This window comes from Arvicola amphibius, chromosome 9, assembly GCF_903992535.2.
Source record: "Arvicola amphibius chromosome 9, mArvAmp1.2, whole genome shotgun sequence".
NCBI lineage: Eukaryota > Metazoa > Chordata > Mammalia > Rodentia > Cricetidae > Arvicola > Arvicola amphibius.
The window spans coordinates 443,011-466,726 of record NC_052055.2 but is presented as its reverse complement, the minus strand read 5'-3'; the positions used below and the strand labels follow the sequence as shown (position 1 = coordinate 466,726).

The 23,716-nt window shown below is 38.5% G+C and overlaps 1 protein-coding gene across 2 annotated transcripts in view; it reads right to left on the bottom strand.

The window, feature by feature from the left end:
- Cpq (carboxypeptidase Q) overlaps positions 1–23,716 on the bottom strand; it is a 352,278-nt gene that overhangs the window by 272,761 nt on the left and 55,801 nt on the right. Inside the window, exons 2-3 of one of the 2 annotated variants that reach the window (XM_038342182.2) lie at positions 11,788–11,927; positions 8,173–8,626 (exon numbers count right to left, since the gene is read on the bottom strand). In XM_038342182.2, the coding sequence (XP_038198110.1) occupies positions 8,173–8,626; positions 11,788–11,811 (478 nt within the window). In that variant the 5' untranslated portion in view covers positions 11,812–11,927. The remainder of the gene's footprint in view (positions 1–8,172; positions 8,627–11,787; positions 11,928–23,716) is intronic. The other variant, XM_038342183.2, reaches the window with a different exon arrangement.

Sequence of the window (23,716 nt, the reverse complement as noted above, 5' to 3'; positions counted from 1 at the left end):
CTTTTTCATATTGTTGCTGGGGGGAAAGTACCTGGGCCACTGAGTAGGAAATTTACAAAAAGAAATCCAGAGCCACATCTTTCTGACTTAACCCCATGGGACAAAAGTCAGAGAAGGAGCTTCCCACTCTACAATAGGGCACATGTTGCTGCCAGACAAGACACCAAACATTTGCACTTTTCTTTAAAACAAGAAATTAATTTCTCCTACAGAGTGGAAATAACCTATGATCAGGAATCTGAATGCCAGCTAAGCTTGAGGGAAGAAAGTTTCACAGGACTCAGCACTTCTAACATCAACCTCTCATTTGTCTCTTAGCTGTTCAGGTAGCAGCAAAACCCTTTCCTCTCTGCATGGTACTACAGGAACCAGAAGGGTCTTACAGATAACTGTGATGACTCTGCCCTGCTTCAAGAGCTTATCACCTAAAAAGCTACCATTGGTGCTCCAACTTTCCCTAATTCAACTACCTTTATCAAGTTTTGTGTTTCCACTTAAAGCTGCTCAAAATAATCTGAGAGTAAGGATTTACTTCCCAGTTGCACTGTTTCATTCTTCAAGCAAGTCTTTGCTGTCAAAAGTAAAGGTCTCTATTCTGCACTGAGACAACACAAATAGCTCTGTAACCTAATAATGTTCTGTTTACTAAATATCATTTCTGAAGGTGCTTTTAATCTTTTTAAAATTCACATAAACTCAAGTGCAATTAAAGAAGAATGACTGGAATGTATCCTTTCTGTGGCGTTACAACCCAGTGTGGGTACCAAATAATTGGGAAGCAGGCAAATTTCTAAGAAGTTCTGAAACTGCTTTTGTTTGGGAGAAGAGGGATGAACAGGGAAATAAGCATAGGAAAATATATAATAAATAAATTCATTTTCTTAAACGTGAAAAATTCATCTGGTAAAAAAAATGCAATATTTTGGTTTGGGAACTCCAAAGAGAATTGTTTTATAGAAATATAAAGTCACATATGAAAATGATAATCTACGAAGAAGGAAAGTTAAGTTAATATTCCAACTATCAGAGTCACTAATGTGGATTTCTAAATAAAGCCTATAAAGAGACATTTGGTTTATATTCAAGTTCCACTCACTCTCCACTTCCTCTGATTTTTTTGTCACTCATGGGAAACTCTGATTTATGTTAAGTAAAAAAGCATAAGCATTGGATCTATTCCCTAAATATTTCCACATACTAACCAGAAACACATTTGGATAAACATCTTTATATGCTCCACAAATTAGTTTCCCTTGGTATATTATTTGAAAACTTAAATCAACAAGTCAGCAAATTGTTTTAAATTGCTTATCAAGATTAGAACATGGGGTTAAATGATCTTGAAATAGAACTCACTTATTAAAATGACTATAATATAGAGAAATTTTACTTTGTATTATAATTCATCTCATAAATATTTGCATAATATACCATATCAGTAAAATGTGTCAGCACCTTTCATGTTTCCTTGTAAATTCTTATTTCTATCCTACGTCTGAAAATAGGCACATTATATAAATCACATTTTGATTAATTCTTAATGTACCGCAAAATTTATATGCCTAATTAGACTTTCCCTATAACATAAAACAATCCTTAAATTTTTATAATCGATGTAAAATATTTTTGAGTAAGAAAATGTTCATGTACTGCTAGAAAAAATATCATACACATAATGTTAGTTCAGGGTTGTGTGTGTATGTGTGTAGGTAGGTGTGAATGTGTGTGCATATGAGTTTAGAAGCCAAAGGTTAATGTCAAGCATCTTTCTCAACTGGTCTCTTCTTTATTTATTGAGAAAGCTTCTTTCAATCGACCTAGAGATAATTGATTCTGCCATCCTTGCAGCACCAAGTGCCAGCTTTGACCAGGGTCACTGTAGGTGTGCTCTTCTTTGAGGGTTATTAGTCCTTCAAGTCTCACAATAGGTTCATAGTGTGCTATCTAAAACTTATTCTATACATTCTAGAGTAATGATTTCAAAATTGAATCCTAGGGATACTATGGTTATGTTTCCTTCATGAAGCAAGAGTTTTGTGAGACAGTAGTATCAGGAAGTGGACAAAGTTGGTCGAAAGAATGAAGCTCAGCCACTGTGCAGGTTGAAAAAGAATGTCCATATGATTCTTTTTGTTGTTGTTGTTTTTAATTGAGCTATTTCTCCATTCCTCTCTCTTCCTCCCTTTTCCCTTTCTACCCTCCTCCATGATCCACTGCTTCCAATTTACTCAGGAAATCTTGACTTTTTCTACTTCCCATGTAGATTACATCAATGTATGTTTCTCTTATGGTGCTCTTTGTTGCCTAGGTTCTCTGGGGTTGTGAACTGTAGGCTTCTTTCTCTTTGCTTTATATCTAAAAGCCACTTATGAGTGAGTACATATTTTATTTGTCTTTCAGGGTCTGGGTTACCTTACTTAATATGTTTTCTAGATCCATCCATTTGCCTGCAAATTTCAAGATCATTTTGTCCACTGTATAGTACCCCATTGTGTAAATGTACTACATTTGTTTTATCCCTTCTTCAGTTGAAGGGCATTTAGGTTGTTTCTAGGCTCTGGCTATTACAAATAATGCTTCTATGAACATAGTTGAGCACATGCCCTTCTGGTATGATTGACCATCCATTGGGTATATACCCAACAGCAGTATTGATAGGTCTTGAGGTAGGTTGTTTCCTAATTTTCGGAGAAATCATTATATTGGGTGAAATAGGGTTATATACATCAGCATAAATAAGACAATGCTTAATTTTAAAGTAAGTTCATGGATTATAGGTATAGTACCATAACATTTATATTAAGATTAAAAATATGAAAATAAGACTATATGCATTTATATATAATAAAAATTTTAATATTTATATTTTTAAAACTTCATTTAGAGAAAACAAACAAATCAGAAAAAAGGGCAAGAAAAGTAAAGCATCACAGATTTGTGTCCTATTGATGCATGTTTAAGAAAAAACTCGGAAATAATGATGGTAAAATACAGAATTTGAGGGCTCTAAAGTATATTCTCTGCTGTTATTTCTTTTATGATTAACACATCATGAGTCTATAAAATGTAAAAACATGGAAAGGGGTATTAACATATTACTGCTATCAAAAAGAGTTTTTGCACTAAGGGAGAAACAGTCTTTATCATCCCTCTTATCCGTGGCTCCCTGTAGTTTTGGTCAGAGAAAATGCATATCAGCTTGTCATATAGAAGCCTTCGACAAAATATAACACTCCTTCATGACAAAGGTCTTGGAGAAAACAGAGATACAAGGAACATATCTAAATATAATAAAGGCAATATACAGCAAATCAACAGCTAAAATCAAACTAAATGAAAAGAAACTTGGAGCAGTCCCATTGAAATCAGGAACAAGACAAAAAAGGAGATTAAGGGGATACAAATCATAAAAGAAAAAGTCAAAATCTCACTATTTGTTGATGATGTGATAGTTTACATAAGTGACTCCAAATATTATACCAAGGAACTCCTACAACTCATAAACACCATTAGTAATGTTGCAGAATACAAGATTAAATCAAAAAATCAGTAGCCCTCTTTTATACAGATGATAAACGGGCAGATAAAGAAATCAGAGATCTTGTCTACTTCCAATATCCAGAAGGATAAATATATGTTTGGAAGGGGAGATGGGGAGAGAGAAGGGAGAAGGGGAGGATTGGGGAGAGCTTGGGGGAACAGGATGGTTGAGATGGAGGAAGGGTGGATATGGGAGCAGGGAAGAAGATATCTTAACTAAGGGAGCCATTTTAGGGTTGGCAAGAGACTTGGCTCTAGAGGGGTTCCCAGGTGTCCAAAGGGATTTCCCCAGCTAAGTCCTTGGGCAGCAGAGAAGAGGGTGCCTGAACTGGCCACACTGATGAATATCTTGCATATCACCATAGAACTTTCATCTGGCAATGGATGGAGATAGAGACAGAGACCCACACTGGAGCACTGGACTGAGCTCCCAGGGCCAGACAAAGAGCAGAAGGAGGGAGAACGTGATCAAGGAAGTCAGGATCAAGAGGAGTACGCCCACCCATGGAGACGGTGGGTCTGATCTAATGGGAGCTCACCAAGGCCAGCTGGACTGGGACTAAACGAGCATGTGATCAAACTGGACTCTCTGAATGCGGCTGACAATGAGGGCGGACTGAGAAGCCAATGATAATGACACTGGGTTTTGATTCTACTGCATGTAGTGGCCTTTTAGGAGCCTAGTCTGTTTGGATGCACACCTTCCTAGACCTGGATGGAGGGGGGAGAGCCTTGGACTTCCCACAGGGCAGAGCACCTTGAGTTCTCTTAGGACTGGAAAGGGAGAAGGAGGGGGAGTGGGAGGAGTGGGAAGGAAATGGGAGGATCGGAGGAGGTGGAAATTTTTAATAAATAAAAAAATAACATCACCCTTTACAATAGAGAGTTCATTTTTATTAATCTATGTATCGCCACAAGGCTATGCTTACTGGGCAAGGTGTTGGTATCTGTCTCCTTTGGCAGCTACATCATGTCTCTCTGACTCTGCCTACTCTCTCTATACATTTCTTCCATCTTCTGCCTGCTATAGGCTAAAACAGCTTCTTTGTTAACCAATGGTAATAAAACAACATAGCATACAAAGGGGAATCCCTCATCATCACTTCATTTTTTTTCACTAACTCAAACTTAAAACACTTGATAATCTTTGATTCTCTCAACTTCACCTCTTATATCAGGAAGATAATAATTATTATTTTAACTCATTTGCTCCTTCATTTCTGGGGCCAAATCCAAACCATTGGCCCCTTAAAATCTAAACCCTCTCAGGTTCTTCTCTTTTCCCACACATTTGTCATAAAGAAGAAGCTTTCTGGGACATTGGATGCACTGGGAGCAGATTAAACATTACTTCTGGCTATAGCAGTGAGGATATTTCTAGAAAAGATTAGTCTTTGAACTTGTGGGCTGGATAAAGCAGATGTGTCTACAATTTGGATTAGCATCATGCAACAACTGAGGGCCTGAATAGACAAAAGGGCAAAAGAATGTTGAATCACACTAACTGACTCAGATGAAACATCAATCTTTCTTACTTTCAACATTCCTGGTTCCCAGGCAATTCAATCCAAAATAGAATCTATACAATCAGCTCTCCAGCTCTCAGGTCTCAGACAAAACCACCAGCTTTCCTAGGTCAGAGGACAACTCTGTAATTTTATTTTCCCCTGCCATCTTGTGGTATCAAGGAATGGAACTAAGGTCCTCAGGATGTTCCCAGGGTCCTCTACCTATTGAGCTGTCTCACTGGTCATGAATATAATTTCTTGATTTTGATGTAATAAAATTCAGTAGTGATTTTGATTTATTGCTTTGACTTTCTGAGCCATACTAGTATAACAATATGAAGGTGCAAAGAATATGCAAAGCTACTTTATGTTCCTGCAAAAGGAATGCAGAAAGTTCAGCATATAATCCAGTCATTGTTTTCCAGACTTTCTGACCCATGCATCTTAACTTCCCAGGAAGAACAAATGGTAGTATCCTATTCTTACAGAAACAATTAGGGATAAAAGGGTACAGCTGAAAGATATGAGCAGAAATTGACTAGATGAGATGAAGAAAGAAAACCCTTATGAAGGTATGGTCACAGTATAGAAGTTTGTCTTAGATGCTGTTATCTGAATGTGGCCTAACACCTACCCAAAGACAATGTGAGTAAATCTACACAACAACTAGTCAAACTTGCAAACTCTGACACTTTGCACTCAGATCCACCAGCTGATTTCATACCTCCAAATGCAAAGTACCCAAGGATACACTATCTCCACAGCACTGCCACTCAGTGTGACTAGATATCAGAGATTATTCTCCCCCATCAACTGAGATCATGCTATTTCCATGATGATACTGAGGAGGATGAAAAGGTCAGGTGCAAATAATTAATAATCTGATAGTAGGATCTTATTAGTAAGCTAGCTATTGCCTGAGCAACAAACAGGAAGTGCAGGATGTAGAACGCATCTATGGTGGCCTTAGGAGGATGCAGAATTGCTATTTTAAGATTCTTTCAGACAAACACAGAGGTAAGACTAAGTTGCTACTTTCCAGACCCCTCCATCTCCTGCTTCTCTTTCCAGAGAGAAGAGACCATAGTAAACACCTAAATTGTGACTTGGCTGATGTTCACCTATCTCCCTCTTCCCTGACACTGCTGCTCAACTGCAAATTAAACCTTCTCAATATAAGATACAGCAGACATATAAAAGCACTAGGAACATCACATAGTCCTGAAGAAAGCTTAAGCATGAATGAGCTTTCAAACATGAAACAGAGATCATAATTTGAACCATACCCTTAACAGTGGAATGATTTTAAGTGCTAGAGTAGAATGCAGTCCATATTGTACAAAGACAATGAAAGCAACAGCATAGAAATCAATTCAAATGAAACAAGTCAGGAGTATCAGTTAAAAGAAACCGATAAAACTTGGTGTAATTTATGTTAGGTCTTGAACTTTGACATGATACAGAAGATGGAAAGAGATGAGTTATAGGCAGTAAATAATTCTCAAGACCAACAAGGTGGGGGGAGAGAACTAACTTCAGAAAGTAGTCCTCTGACCTTCATATCTTTGTATGTCCTCACATACACACAGAGACACTTGCATGTACATACACGCACACACACACGCACGCACACACATTCACATACACAAAGAAACACATATACATAAATGCACACACTTGCACACACACAAATAATAAATTAACTAACTAATTAATTAAAAGTAATAATAATAAGCATAGAAGGATGTTCAATATCACTTGTCATTAATAAAATACAAAGCAAAACCACAGTGAGATACTGTTACGTAGCTATATCCAAAAAGACATATAAATACAAATGCTTGCAAGTAAATGGGAAAATTGTACATTATTAGCAAGAACAGAAAAATGGTACAAATTTCAGAGAACAGCTTGGCAATACCAAGGAAGTTAAATCTAGGGAGTTACTAAATGACCCAGAAATTCTTCTCCTTGATATATAAACAAGATTAATGAGAACATATTCACAAAAACTTGTGATAAATGTATATAATGGCATTATTCATTATTCAGGAAACGTGGGAACAGTCTAAAGATTCGCTGACTGATAAAGACAACAAAAATAAAATACCCTTCACTAACGAAAAGAAGCACTTAGATGTGCAACAACATAGATGACCTGGAAAGCGTGATGCTGAATGAAAGTCACAAAAGACCACAGAGTGCATCGTTCCATCCATGTGACAAGTCCAGGATGGGGCAGAAAGCAGATTAGTGGCTTCTTGGGTCTTGGGGAGTGGGACTAGAGGATTAAATGTGGCTCCTCCTAGTTATGAGGTCAGGGAGGGAATAATTAAATGCTCAACAATCAGATTGTGTTCTACAATCCAAATGTTCTAGAATTAGACTGAACAATTCTGTGAATATGCTAAAAATCATTATGCTATGTTTCTAATGGGTAGATATTATAGTACATGAATCTTTTTCATTAATGATCTTTAAATAAACTGTGTGTCTGCTGGGTCTTAGTATAAGAGAAAGTCAAAAGAATACAAAATACTTTCTCTGCCATAGGAAATTAATCCATGAATACATTCAAGTTTTACAGGTAGGTGACTGCTAACTGGCTATATATTCCATATCTAGGCATTATATTGCTGGATAAAGCTGAAGCCTGGGTGCTGATAATAATTCATCTAAAAAGTCACCTAGTATAGTTTCTTTCTGAAGAGAAACAGAAGAAAGGAAGAAGGAAGATGGAAGAGAAACAATATGGGTTGAGAACTCACTAAGAAAATCAAATGAGAAATGATTATATTTCCACACAGTAGAAATCACATATATTGTCAGTCATGTCAGTGGATATTGGCTGTACAAAACGACAGGAGAGCAGAACACTTGCTTAGCAAACATGAAGCCTTAGCATCACAGAAACCAGGCGTGGGGACACACCTGTAACCTCAGCACTCAGGAGGAGGAAAAAAAGGGTCACAAGTTCAGTCACCCTTGACTACATAATGAATTCAAGACTAAACTAGTTTACATGAAGTCCATGTGTCGAAACAAGGTAAAGAAGGGGAAAGAGGCAGAGGGAGAAACAGAGATTAGATTAAAGAACATAGCCAATTGAAAATGCCAAGAGTACCTCCTGAGGGAGTTCCAACACTGCTGCCAAGACCCAAAATTGCCATCTTGTGAATTCTAGGCAGGAGCATCACTGCAGATTCTTCTCCCCTCTCCCAGTGGGGTATTTTGACTGGTTCCAGGTGGACATTCTCCAAACCATCTTGCTGTAGGTTTTGGTACATGATTTGGATGGCTTTCTCTAGGTTCTTAGAGCCACTCAGTCTGGGTCCGACAGTATCAGCTAGAAGTGCCAAACGCTCATAGGACCGGTTTTGGTATTTACCATAAACAGCAAGGTTGATAATTGCTTTAGCAACATCTTCATAGCTGGCTACTTCTTTTTGTATTTCTTGAAATGTTCTCTGAGAAATGCCATTCTCATATATAGCTTTTCCAGAACTTGGGGATAAAAGGTGAATGACGCCAAACATGAAGAAAAAAAACTTCATTGCTCCCAGTTGTTTATTTTTTTCCTGTGAGAAATGAATAAGGAAAAGAAGCATATTTTAGGCATCTGCTCACAATCGACAGCCTACTTTTCAAGCAGTATCCTTCTTCCTTTCCAACTATCATTAAACGTTCCCAATCACATTCAAGCAATACAGTTCCTAGGGAGAGAGCCATCGAAGAACAATGATCGACAATTATTAACAGGGCAGTGTGTAGTAAGCCTATAGAATCACTCCTTACCTAAGCATCTTGCTACTAACTGAGAGACAGAGGGAGACAGAGGGGAGAGAAGGAGGAAGGAAAAAGCATGGTGAAAGGGATACTAGCTGCATTTCCCTATTAGTGGAGCACTGTTCAACTGGGCCCATCTTTTCTCGCCCAAATGAGCTCTTCTTTCTTTGTCTGCACAACTTGACCTCCGAGGTTATCTCAGATGTCATTTTTTCCCTCAATACGTTTCCTAATCCCATTTCCACAAAAAAAAAAAAAAAAAAAAAAAACCTGATTCTTTTCAACAATATTTATTCAGCTATATTCTAGGAACTGTGATGTGCTTTTAGAAGCAGAGAACTAAAACAAATGCAGAAACAAAGTATGGGATTTGCTAGTCTTTATCTCTGTGATATCCATCACTGACACAATAATAATAAAAACAACAAATGCATTTTGTCACATCGTCCTAAGTATAATGCTCTTGTTATCACATTTAATCCCCATAGGGGCCTCACTTTAGGAGGCAGACACTTATGATCTTTATTTTTTTTATAAACAAGGAACTGATGCATCATCACAAAGAGATTAGGAAACTGGGAATACATAGTTTTTCCAGTTCTAAGCTCTATGCTAAACACTGCTACTCACTTAGCACTGCAGGGAGTTCAGACCCATACGAGTGGCATGGGGACTGAGAATAAGTGTATCTAGTGCTGCTCAGTTTAGGAGACAATAGTCCATGGGTTCATTTTAACTTAACATTAAAAAAAAAATTCAAAGTTAATTCTGCAGTCATTTCAGGCATTTTTCAAGGACTTAGTAGACACATGTGACTAGTGGCTTCTATAACACACAGCTCAAGCAGAATTACTACCATTGCAGAAAGTTTGGACGATATTGGGTCAGACATCTTTTAAATTGTGCATACACTGTGGCTTGACTGCCCCTTATAAGGACATATCATTGTTTAATTGGCATCAGTAGAGTTACTGAGTGGTGAGACCTTTAAGTTTAGGTCTTGAAGTCCTAATGAACTTATTTCTTCACAGGGGTAGGCACTTTAGAATCTTCTCTTGGGTTTTTCTTTCACAGCCTCTCATGTCCTTCTGCCACACAATCTTATCTCATGTGGTTACACAATAAGAAAAACCCTCTATCAGACTTTCCAGGCTCCAAATCAGTGAGCCTATAAATTTCTGTTTATTACTAGTTACATTAGTAATTGTGTCACAAAACACAAAATAGACAAGATTTTTCAATTCTCACAAAAGTGTTTTTTTATTTCCTTTCCTTTATTAATTCATTGTTACCTTATTTCACAAAGATATTAGTCTGCAAAACATTCAAAAATCTGAAAGCTATTCCTAAACCGCAGATCTCAGAAACATAAACTGTTATATAGATACATTTCAAATTCAACTGACAAATAATAACTTTTAAAATGGCATCAGCAACTTTGTTAAGTTTGCCTTTCTTCATTCCTTCATCCCTCTATCTGCCCATCTTGCCTACCCTCCCTCCTTTGCTCCGTCTTCCACTCCTTGCCCCATAAACACTTATTTCATATCTTGTAGACATGCAGTATTTGCAATGTAACTAGTGCAAGCTGAGATATTTTTATTTCATAGGTGCAAAATACACAACTACTTTGGTTTTAAAGACGCAAATATGAGAAAAAAAGTATTCCAGATATATTAGATTACTTAAAATATATAATTAGCTTCACTTTTTGTTATTAATCCTTATTGAAGCATTTAGAAAATTAAATGTCTTATCTAACATCATTTTAGTCAACAATGTTCCTGTAAATACCCCCACTCACTCTTCAATGGGAATGTTTGAAAAATAACCTCCCATGAAGCTCTATCCAACCAAATCTCTGAGCTGTTCACATCATCTGTGTTTCCATTACAATTAATATTTTTGAGACAGTGTTTCTTTGTAGCTTTGGAGGGTGTCCTGGAACTAGCTCTTGTAGACCAGGCTGGCTTCGAACTCACAAAGATCTGCCTGCCTCTGCTTCCCGAGTGCTGGGATTAAAGGTGTGTGCCACCACCGCCTGGCTCATTGTAACTTATGTTAACATCTATGTTTGTGCATAAATCTGTCTCTTCACCCTCAAAATAAAGTAGGATAAATGATCCAGCACTGCACCCTCAATTGCTAGATCCAATGTAATCACTTGGTACCTTTTCATTTAAGGAGTAGATAAGCCTTTACTCTCTCGAGGTGTTAGTTTCCTTAGGGTATGAGAGTGGCCTTCCCTCCTTCACAAACAAGCTTCAGAAATAAAAACTTACTATAATATTTAAGCATTGTGAAAAGTATGGCAACTCTGCATTGCAGCTGCTCTTCTTTCTTATAAATACTTATATACTTTTTATAATCACAATACCTATGTATACTTTTAAAGGTTAACTTTCGTTAAACAATCAAAGCAATGGAAGTATTTCACCAGACTATACATTTAGAAGGATCCACTAATTCCCTGGCTACAGTCCTGGACTATAATGGAGAAGGAGGCTGAACAACCGACTTACTCTGTTTCTGATTGTAACTGTGGCATGACCAGTGACTAAAGCCCTGGACTATGGTGGAGAAGTAGGTCCAGCAGCAGCATGCCTTACTCTCTGTTTCTGACTGTGACTGGCATGACCAGCAGCTATAGACCTGGACTATAGTGGAGAAGGAGGTTGAGCAGCAGTACACCACTCTGTGTGCCTGATTGGGAACGTGGCATGACCAGCTACTTCAAGCTCCTGACACTTTGATTTTTTTTTTTTTTTTTTGGCCATCATGGATTTAAACTCAAAAAACAAAAAACAAAAACAAAAACAAATCCTTCCTTTTTGAGTTTCTTTACCAAAGTTTTCCCATGGCAGTAGAGGAGAAAATAATATGTTTATCAAATCTATTTTTTTTCTAAAAGGTCAGAGCTAATTTTAGAAAAATTAAAATACACAATCTTAACCTTTGGATGATAAAGATATGTCATTTGGATGCCAAGAAAAGAGGCTTAGATCCAGACAAGAGTGGTACAGTGTTGAAGCCAGCTCTTCTTATGGCCCACAGGGTACTGGCACTCAAGTTCCCACGGACTCACAGTAGGTTCTGCAGACAGAAAAGACTGTACATTTATCTCTTCTCAGGACAGTGTCACTGTGCAGGGCAGAAGGATTGGTGAAAATCCTTCTTAAGCAAGCCTCAGTGATATTTCTTTGGAGTTCACAAAGGGAAAAATAAATTCTATGTTAAGAACAAGAACAAATACTATTTCTTGACTGACACATTTTATTTTCTCTTTATTCAACTGGAAAAGGTCTGTTCTTTCCTTTTAGGTTCTAACTTCTTCTGTCAATTCATTTGACAAAAGTCTATTGAGCCATTTTTAAACTAGAGACTAAATATATAAGATAGTACCAAAGAACTGACAAGCATAAAGGAAAAGTCCTGTAACTGAAGTAGTTACAAAGTCCAGGTAAAACAGGGCAGATGGAGCATTTGCTATAGCACTGAAACTGGGATACAGAGGAAAGTTGGAGTTTCTTTATGGGCACCTGGAGAAGATGGAACTGGCATGCAGAGGGAGGGAAGCTGACAACGTGTAGTCAGACACAACAAAGGAAATGTCAGATGGGTGGGTAAGTGGAAAGAAAACATGGAAGACACAGCAGCAACAGGAAAACACGAAGACACAGCAGCAACAGGAAGGAGGTATCCCCCAAGATAACATTTACTGTGAGAAGCTACAAACAGATGGAGTCAAGTATCCTGGAGGGCTGTTACAGTGTGGGCATTGAATGTTCACTCTTTATCCACCCACCACGAGGCTAGGAAGAGATCTCCTCTGATCTCCAGTACACGTGTACCCTGATTACAGAGTAGCCACACAGGACCGGACCACGTTAGAACTGGGGCAACATGTAAAGTATCTCAAAGTCTCAAAAGAGACATTACTTATTACCTATTGGTTATTCTGTAAATTTCTCAGGGAGATGAAGCAATGTTGTACAAGTAGACAAAGAGATAGTCAAGAATTCATTTACAAAGAAACTCAAGATTCACTTCAATTTAAAATCCCCCAAATACAAATAACCTGAGAAAAATGGCCCAGCATTCTTTCATGCAAATACAGAACTACTTAAAATGTCTAAACTTAAACTGCACATTTTTAAATGTTCTTTATTCTTATACAAAGAGGGTTGGAATCATTGTTCCTTCCCTTGAATTCAAACTATAAAACAGTAAATGAAATATCCTTCAAAATGTTAAACAACTATTTTTAAAACTCATACTGTACCATGTCTTTGAATTCAGAAACTTCACACACACACAAACACACACACACATACACAAACACACATACACACACGAATATATGCACACATATATAGTCACAGGCAACTTTGGAGCAATATTTTAGAAAAATTTGTTTTGTATTTTGCATATACTGCCTTCATAATCCATGGTTACAGTCTCTCACAAAAACAGAACTTTGGGATGTCATTTTCTTTCTTTTCTACTTAAATTTGAAAGCAAAAGCAACATTTCTCATACTCTGAATTAGTACCTAATAACAGACTTATATAGGAAAAAATAAATCTTTTCTTCCATTTCTAAATATTTTTCCTGGAAATGCATTGTTTGAAATTGTCTCAGGCTCTGATAACAATTCCAGAATGAGTAGACTAACAAGATGGACAAGGGCACAGAGGCAAGGGAGTGTACTAAAAATGGGAGTGAGACTTAGAGCCCAATGCTTTTTATTCGTTTTTATTTTATCAGTTACTTTGTCTTTTAAAACCTGAATCTAGTAGAAACATAAAGATGCAAATATTTCCTCTAAATCTTTTATTGCTGAGCAGGATTCACTGATGTAAATACAACTCTAAGTCTTTAATCAAAAGCATGGGTCAGATGAAAAGGATCAGAAATGCTAAATCCTAGCACAGATGCTGGCTCATTAAGGTTACTTCACAATTCCTGGGAACCTCCCTGGGTTTAGGGTGGTTACCTTTAGTTATCTTCAGGAAGAAGTTTGTCTGTATTAAATTCAAAGCTTAAATAATATTGACCTTACAGTTCTTATAGCTAGCTCTCTAGTTACTTATTTAGTCTAATCATGACCTTGCTCTACACCATAACACTGCACCATAATGTGGGGGAAAGATCACAAAGCAAGAATGATTCAAATTCCTACTACTAATGGTCAACACTGAATTACATATTTGGCATTCTTTCTTTACTAGCTGAACTGACCTTCAGGTAGGCTAGGAGTAGAAAATGTCTAGATCAATTATTTAAGCTAGTTGGTCTCTACATGGATGATGCTAAGCACAGGAATCATTTTGAGTATAAATATTGCGGAGGGCAACCGTTTGAATTGTAATACAGCTTTAAAAATCTTACCAGGAAATATACATACTGCTATGAGGATAGCGATCTGTGTAGAAAAGACAGTTCTATGTTATAATTCTTTTTGTTTGTGTCATTTGATTTTGAAGCAAGGTCTTACTGTACACGCCTAGCTGGCCTAGTATTCACTATGGAACGGAGGATAGCCTTGAACTCAAGGCACCCCATCCCCCATTTTAGCTTCCCAAATTCTGACATTACAGGAATGTACCACCACCCTTGGTAGGGTTTTTTATTTTTAATATTAAAACCAGTCATTAGAGCCTTGAATGTAACTCTATTAGACACAGGAATACAAAGTCATTTTCATATAGCTACAATGCAAGTAGATGTTTTCAAGAAATAATTATGCTGCCTTGCTCAAAACTTTACAAAGGGCTGATGAAACACCAACAGCCATGCCATGTGCAGCATAGACGCACTGCTGCCACACCCCTGGGCGCCCCTATCATTGTTCCACACACTTATCACAGGAACTATTTCATCCTTTTATTCTGCTGTAGCCATGCCTCAGACTTCACGATTTTAAAACTACATCATCATAAGTCACATTCCTTTAATCTCTCCTTTATATTGTAGCCATGATAACATACTGATTATCTGAACATATACATAGATCACCTACGATTTTTATTTCAGGAAACTAACCCAAGAATTGCAATAGCTTTTTAAGAGTAGCTGTGTTTCATGAGATGGGGAACTAATGATTTAACTAAATTGAATTAAACAGTTCTCTCCCTCCCCCTTCCAGCTGGTCTTCTAGCCAGAGGAAGTCCTATGACTCAATCAGAAAGAGTCATAGATGCTATATCACTCTATTTTTATAACCATAGGAACAAGTCCAAAAAAACTCATCCTCCATCACTCAACAGCATTCTATTCCTGTTACCTGAGAAAAGATATTCCATGTATTTTAGCTATCACTTTAGTTTCATGCTTTTCCAGTCGGTGAACACAGCTCCACAACTCACTCAATTGCTAACACATGGTCTGCATACCTTCCCCAGTGCACATAAAACTGTAACATCCAGCATCAGACACAGATTCTCTGACTCTCAACCTTCTCTTCCATTTCCTACCCTAGTCTAGTCCCAATGCTAGTCACTGCTTAGGAACAAATCTGGACTCTTCTCTCCCTTAGGGAAATGAGGTGAATACTTCGCATAACTTACCCCTTGCTTTCTTTCTTGACTAACTCTCCTTCTTTCTACCCTCACCTTCACTTCACCAGATCAGAAATTAATTTTCTTATGTTGCAACTTGCCCCACCCTATCCCACCATCTTGCATTTAGTATATTTTCCAGCTGGGGCTGCTTTGCCTCAAGATTTACATTAAATACAATTCAAATCACTCTTAGGACTAAGATGCATTTCCCACTATTTGCTACTCAGTGTCACTGTTATGTTTTCTGCTATTATTTGAACAGTGGTGTCCGCTCCAAAATTTATGTTGAAATGCCATCCTCAATGCAACACTATTAGGAAGTGATCTTTGGGGAAATGATGAAGACACAAGGTTCTGCTATCAATCAAGTGGTATTTAATGCCTTTACTAAATGGCTCAAAGTTGAAAGCAGTGCTCTCTTGTTCTTCTGTCTATTCCACACCATACTCACCCACTCTGGAAGATACAAGTAAATGTGGTCTTGAAAGCAGATGCCCATACCAGATACTACACGTTAGCATCTAGGTCCCAAGACCTGACCTTCAGAACTATGAAAACAATTCTCTTCTTTAAAAGTAACACAGCTGAAAACACTTGGTTACAGCAACACACATGAACATAACTTGGTTGTCTCCATACGTCCTTATGCTGCAGACCCTTCAGGTTGTTTGCTACTGCTTGCATCTTTATGCATCTCTGATTTTGCATATGTTGTTCTCTCTGTTCAAGTGATATTTCATCATTTGTAGATGGAAGAAGTTGGGCTTATGCAAGGTGAGGCAGCTTATCAGTCTCTAACTCTTAAGTATCGCTGGTTGCTGAACACTCCATGCTACTGTCCCATGTTTCATGTATGTTACCATACTAGACTGTAAAATACTTAGTCGTGACAGTATTTCACTTTTACAAAAAAAAATTGAAATAAAAAAAAGCCAGGCAGTGGCACTTGGGAAGCATAGGCAGGCAGATCTCTGTGAGTTCAAGACCAGTCTGGTCTACAGAATGAGTTCCAGGACAACCAGAGCTGCACAGAGAAATCTGTTTCAACAATAAAAAGTCATTGAACATGTTCTCCTCAATAAATGTATTTTATCTTTACGCACAACAAAAACCACAGTATCTGTCAATAAATATTTATAGAATAACCTAACACACGCATCAAGCAAGTATTCTTACTTCTGTACATGGCTATGATTTATCACTTTAACAGTTATTTTTCACAGACCAATATGGGTTTGTTCCCACTTGAGTGTATTCACAAGTTTCTCCTACAAAGGAAGCTGGAAGACTTGATATTTGGTCTGGCTATTTCTCTTTAGACCCATGAGATTTAAGAATTTATCTGAAGCTTTTCTTTATATGGTAAATGTAAAATAAGGAATATGTTTCTGCTCTAATTATTTATTATAGATTTCCTTAAATATTTAATAAGTATTTAGCACCAATTACACTTTTCTTTACATTCCTTGCTACCACCTAGCTGAATCACTTTAGATCAAACTCTTAACTGGTTCACATTTAAAGTCATCACTCAGTCCACTGATTTAGTATCTTGTAGTGTATGGGTGAGAAGTTTTGCAGCATGACTCCACTTCCTGTAATGTTCAGTTCCCTCACTTTGAATGCAGTGTGATCAATTACTTCATACTCCTGTGGCTATACTTTCTCTTCATTGAGGTACTAACTCTAAGCCAAAATGTACTCTTCCTTACATAATTTACTTCTTGCCAGGCATTTGGTGACAGTAATGTTAAAAATAATAAATGCGGGAAGTTGGCATAAAGAATGAGGTAATTACTGTAATAAAGCTGACCATGTAGTGTGTTGGCTTTTAGAACAGGTCAGCAGGAAAATAGAGTAAGGCTCTGTATCTTTTGGTTAGAAATATTTATGAATGTTACAAACAGAGATTAATGAGCCATTCTGATGGGAATTTGGAAGCCTGGCATTTTGACAGACATGTAAACTGTGGGGGCTCCACTCACAAGCTTTCTGAGTGGAATGATACTCAGTTGAGAATTTGGGTAGAGGCCATTTGTGCCATATCCTAGCAAAAAAAAAAAAATCTGGTTGTATTCTGCCTGTGTTCTAAGAACTTAAATTAATCTGAATTTAAAAGTAATGGACATATTTGGTACAGGAAACCTAAGGACAGGATAGCATTCAAGGCTACATTGTGTTTGCTGAGCACCGCTCATATCCAGGCCTAGAGTGTAGGAGAACAAGAAGAGAAGAAATATAGAAAACATAAGCAACTGGAGGTTGGGGAGAGAAAGTTAGTTGTTGACAAGTTGGGTGCTAAGAAAGCAGCTATAACTGTTGAAAAGACTAATACACCAATGAAGCAAAACCTCTGCTCTCTACCAGGGAACAGTCAATGATGACCACTTAAGGGTAAGACTCATCCACTGAAGGCTTCAACTTGTGAAATGCAAATTCATTTGAAAGAAAAAAAAACTAACCTGAAAATGCTACTGAGTGGGATGGCAGTATAGTATTTGTTTACTTGGGTTTTTGATATTAGGAAGGCACACAGCTGAGTGTATATATTAAGTCCAAAAGACTCTGTTCTTGTAAACCATGGGACTGTTATGGGGACTTTGAAGTTGGAGTAAATCCATTTTCCTTTATGAGATGCATAGAAACCTATGGTGAACAGGGTAGAATGTTTTGATTTGAACTTGAAATGTCCCCCTCAGCTCATGTGTTTGAATACCCAGTTCCTAGCTGGTGATCCTGTTTTGGAAAGTTACATTATAAAATCTTTGAAAAGTGGAATCTTGCAAGAGAAAATGAACTGTTGTGGGTAGCCTGAGTTTTATTATGCTCTGGCCTCACCTGCTGTCTGTTCTATAGTTCCTGACTTTAGACACAACATGACCACATCTCAAACTCCTACCACAATGCCTCCCTTGCTATGATGAACTAAATCTTCAAACTGTGAGCCCAAATGAACTCTGCTTCCCTTAAGTTGTTTCTTGTCAGATAGCTGACCACAGCAATGAGAAAAGTAACTGACACACACAATAGACATTAAGACTGTACTAACTAAAATAACTCTACTATTTTTCATATAAAGAGGGATGGGAGGGAAATCAAGTACATCTTCAAATCTACTTAGAATTCAAAAACAGAGCAATAGATTTTACACTAAGGAAACCCCACCTAGCAACGGCTGGTACAGCCTAGATAAAATCTACAGATGACAAGTTCCTGGATTTACCATTACGCTGTAGTTACAGAGATGCTCTACTGAGGTAAGCTGGGCAAAGGGCACAATAGAATCTCTCTCTTTTGGTTTTGTAATGGCCTCTGTATTCTGTACTTGGTCCAACAGGAAAAAGCAAAACATACTTATTTGTCTGACTTTTAAGAAATTTAAACAATACTTAAAATATCACTAACACTTATTTTTACTTCTGGAAATAGCCACAAATGAGAGAAACAAAATTATGCCTACATTTTAGAAAAAAAGCAAGAGCTGCTGCATGCCCAGCTCCCATCTTGGGCTGATTCCCTTGTATCAAACAACTATTGCCCCCTTTTTGTTTTTGTTTTGAGGAGACAGAGTTTCTCTCTGTGTTTCCCTGACTATCCTGGAACTCACTCTGTAGACCAGGCTGGCCTCAAACTCTTAGAGATCCGCCTGCCTCTGCCTCCTGAGTGCTATGACTAAAGGCCTGTGCCACCACCACCCAGCTATACCTTTATTTTTTTTTTAATAAGGGCTATGATAAGGAGTCTTTCTTCAAATGCCTCTACCAGTAAATGTAACATACTGAATAACATACATCTTGTAGAAACAAGGGGACTGAAAGAAGAGAGGTTAATTTTAATAGACAGGCAAAGTGACAGTTCATGGCATTCGTGACATTGCCCTTGGGTTCTCAAAACCACAACAGAGGCTCATGGGATGACGGGAGTGAAGCAACTGATGATGATGTCTGACCAGAATAATCCCAGGAGCCTGGGTCTGGAAGAGGGGCAGTCCAAGAGCAGTCCAATGGTAGAATGTTCTCCTCCCACTGGCTACAATGAACAGCTCTTGACCACTCTATGCAGATGCCAAACTGTCTTCACATCCCCTCCCTCCTTATCCCATCAGAATAAGCCAGAGCTGACTCCTTTCAGCAGGGACAGAGAGCCCTGATAGTCAACTATTTGGTGATTGGCACTCTTACCTCTGTAAGAAAACTTGTTGGGCTCACTTCCCCATTCTCTTTTTGTTCTGCAATCACAGGCATACTAAACATTTCTACCACTCACAGAGATAGACTTGTCATTCAGATGACTGAAGGTAACACTCTATTGACATCACAATGGACTGAGCAACATGAATAAGAAACTCCACTGTCTGCTTTTGAAAACAAGAAAAATGGATAAAATTACAATAAAAAAATCATCTGGAAACTTTACAATAGACTTTGTATTTTGAGCTTGCAATTTTTTTTTTATTTAAAGATATAGACGGCAAACATGGGGCCTTTGGTAGCGAAAGATCCAAAGCTAAATATGAGGGCGGCTGTGCCTGGCATCAGTATCAGCAATTCTGTCACATGTTCACACACCCACAACCACTGTCCAGTTCCAAGCATGTAAAGTAACCAGAAGCACAGATAAATCATCAAAAGCACACTTTTTCCCCCATGGAGGGTAAATTCAGGTATTTAACACTAAGCCTTAGCATTTCTGAGGCCCCTCCATCTTAGAGAATAAAGAATGGGAGAAATGAGATGCTAGCTTAAAGTGCTTGTTTCCAAGTACTAGGACCCTACAAATTAAGATTAGGAGGAAAGACTTTATTTCTGCCAATTAAACTGATGAAGCATCCATCTTCAATCTGGTTGATATTTAAAACTATTACAAGGTGCAGCAGCCTCTTCCCAAAGCAGAGGACTCAGACAAAGTGCATAGTGTTTCAGAGATGCAGATGCAGAACGTATAAAACTCTCAGAGACCTAGAGATCTAATTACCATCCACCAGTATAGAATTACTGTAAGCTGCTCTCCTAATGGGTAACGTCCTAATGTTTCTAAGGGTAAACAGCATGTTTGTCCAAGTTATGCCTGGCAGAACCAGCTAATACATTCTGAGGAACACTGGCAGAGATAGTAGCAATCTTCTATGGAGAGTGCCTTTTAGTTTCCCTTGCTTTATAAGGCCTCCTGATCCTGTAAACACAGAAGCAGAAAATTCCCAATGAATCTTGCTGAAAACCCAGTTCTTGCTTCAGTCCAAGCCAAGGAGGCCTGTTCAGCAAGTCATTTACTGTGAGATTTGCTATTAAACCTGTCAAACAGACATATGTGAAAATACTGCTTCACTAAACAGCTGTTAAGTTTCATGAGCTTAAAAAGAAAATATCATCTAGCTATACGCTGTTAACTCAACAGAAATTCACCGTTCTGTTTTAAAATCTGATATCCGACTATACTTTCCCCTAAATCCTAACATTTGCTCTCTGCTATGAAATGGCTGCCACACAGCACCATTGGCAAATACCAGCTGAGAGCACACAGATTATTCCAACAGTGCACTCCCTCTTTCTTCAGGGAGTGCTGAGCATCTGTGGCTGCAGGCTCCACACAGGAGAAAGTTCTTCTCCATGGTGTCAGGGGGAAATGAATGTGCTGACTCCTTTCTTTCCCAGTGGTCATACATTAATCAAAGGTTGCAAAAGAAAAAGTGTTACGCTAAATAGATTTGCAGTAATGGAGCTAAAGCAATTATTCAAAATGCTTAATCAGTCAATGTAAACTAAAACCATCATCACACTACATCAGTGCACAGGCGGCAAAGTTACATGGAGAAGAAAAAACGTTCGTCAAACAAGCCTTCTAGGAATGGAGGACACAAAAGGATTCAGAAAGTGTTTGACAGCAGGGAATTAAAATGGTAGCTAAAAACAGTAAAACAACAACCAAAAGGAACTAGAAAAACATGAGACAAATTTGGAGTGTTGGACAAAGACCATGATGTAAGGAAAACCCATCACAACCCAGAGCGTGGGGGTAGAGAACTGGAAAACAGCTGGAAAACCGGCTGAAAGTGGTTTCTCTTTACCAGAATTTCTATGTCCAAAGGGTAATTTTCACAGAGACAAGCACATTTATCAGGTGACAAGGCATATAACTTAAAGAATGATAATGATGGATCTTCGATCCCAGGTAGAGGCTGCAGAAGGAGGTGGGGGAGACTGGCTGCCTTTGGGGAGGGTAAAAAAAAATCTGCTTGAGAGGACAAGAGAGAATCAAAGATCCCTTGGAGCACCTCGATGTCTGTGATTTATTTCTTCAATGTCTCTCACTGTAAAGATGAAAAACCAAGAGTCGGTCACTCCAGACATTGCTATGGGAAATGAGGTGAGGAAACACCAACTTCGGAATAATCACACCATAATTGCCTAGAGGTCTACTAAATCTGTGAGTTATCATTCTGTTTCCTAAACGCAGCGTGTTTGATTTCCCTCCAGAGAATGCAGGAAATCGTACCCTTTGAAACAGATGAGAAGTTTTGGATAACATCAGATTCTATTGGAAAGCCCCCGGGTAATGAGTCGGCAACTCGCAGCCCACACAACACTGTCTGATACACTTAGTAGCAGATGAGGGAAAGTTTGTTGTGACAGCTGTGTAGAATAAAAACGGGGGAGGATGTCTGGAGGTTAGGTGGATTTGCAACGTGAGAAGGTGATCTGGGCTAGAAAAGTCAGGGTCTTCTCAGGGAGAAAGAACTCCCAGAAAGTGAACAGAAAGAAGCAGACTGGAAGCAAAGTGCACCCAGCATGCTGCGGAGTTTCCTGCACAGCTTCCTTTTTGGAAAATGCAAACCAAGAACCACTTCTACTTGCAGGGTATATCCCATACAGAGAACGTCTGCATATTTCTTGCAGAAGACTTTACTCTTTATCTGCTCTTCCCTAGAAGGCTCAGTCCTGTGTTCTCCCCCTCATTAAGATGTACCTCTTTCATGACTCTCCCCACACTGGGAATGGCAACAGATGATAGCCACACTGGTGCTGTGTCCTCCCAGGTTATGTATACCCTGATGGGAAGAAGGCTAGTTCAGAGGGACAGCCTTTCTTCTCTCCTAATGAAGTGCCATAAGCAGCATGGAAAAGAAAGGAGCACGGTCCAGGCCAGCATCAGAGAGAAAAGACCAGAAAGAATCGGAAGTGGAAGGATAAACACCAAGTGACAGAGAGGACCACCAGAAGTTTTCTGAGAGTCAATATTGTGCAACATGCTGTACAAACCACATTCCTCACTCAATGGTAACTAGAGTGAGGGGAAATGGAAGAAAGGAGACCAGTACTGCCCATTCTCCAGGCAAGTAATAGACTGGGTACCTACCTTAGTACTCAGAAGTATGTAATAGAGGAAATTATTACTTCCACAACAGACACCCTGAGAAGCAGAAGACTTTTCTGAGGTAACCCAATTCACTGCTGTAAAGCCAGCCTAACCTCATGGTTTGGGACCCCACTCTGTTCTGTTCTGCATATCTCCTCCATAATCCATACTGTTTTAATTGATTGGAACACTTAGCAAAATAGCAGTGAAGCAGGTTATCCACGGCCTGCTTCCAGAATTCCATTCTAAAGTCTCGTAGTACCCACACCACTAGTAGAATGTGGTTACGGAGATGTAAAACAGGGTGTTTAAATGCAAGTGGTACAAAACCCCAAAGTGCTCTCAGTTCCCCAGTTGAAAATGAATGTGAGGTTAGGATAGCTGTCTCTGTCTGCAGGTTTTCTGTGCTGTTTCTCTTCAGTAATGAGAAGCACTGGTCAGTCCTGCTTTCACTATCACAGCCGCCTAGACACCAATCATCCACGCTTAGCTGCAACCCTTTAAAATTGTTTAAGACTCTCTAATTTGGAGAACTTTTTTGTTTTTGTTGTTTTTCCTTGTAGAGATGGGGATGGAATGAAGTCCAAATCACCTGAACTGTGTCTTTGGCAGTGATTGTGGTATCTTTGTCAGAGATTCTGTTTTGTAATTCTGTCCCACAATCTCGTCTCAGAAATACTGGTTCAAAGAATTCTTCTACATTAAAATATGGGCTCTAACCCCCAGGGATGTATGTAATAACAAATCCTTGCCTGGAGAAGATGGCGGGGCCAGGCTATCACCCCTGCGTCTCACCAGTTAGCAAAGTCTAGCCAATCTAAAAAACCAAAACCACAACCACAGTCCGTTTCTGGTAACTTTGCCTCTCTTGTTCCAAGCTCATTAAGCATTTAGGTACAGATTTTAGCAGACATTGGTACAAAGGCTGGTTTTATTGAATTCCACACCCAAAGTAGGGAGCTGACT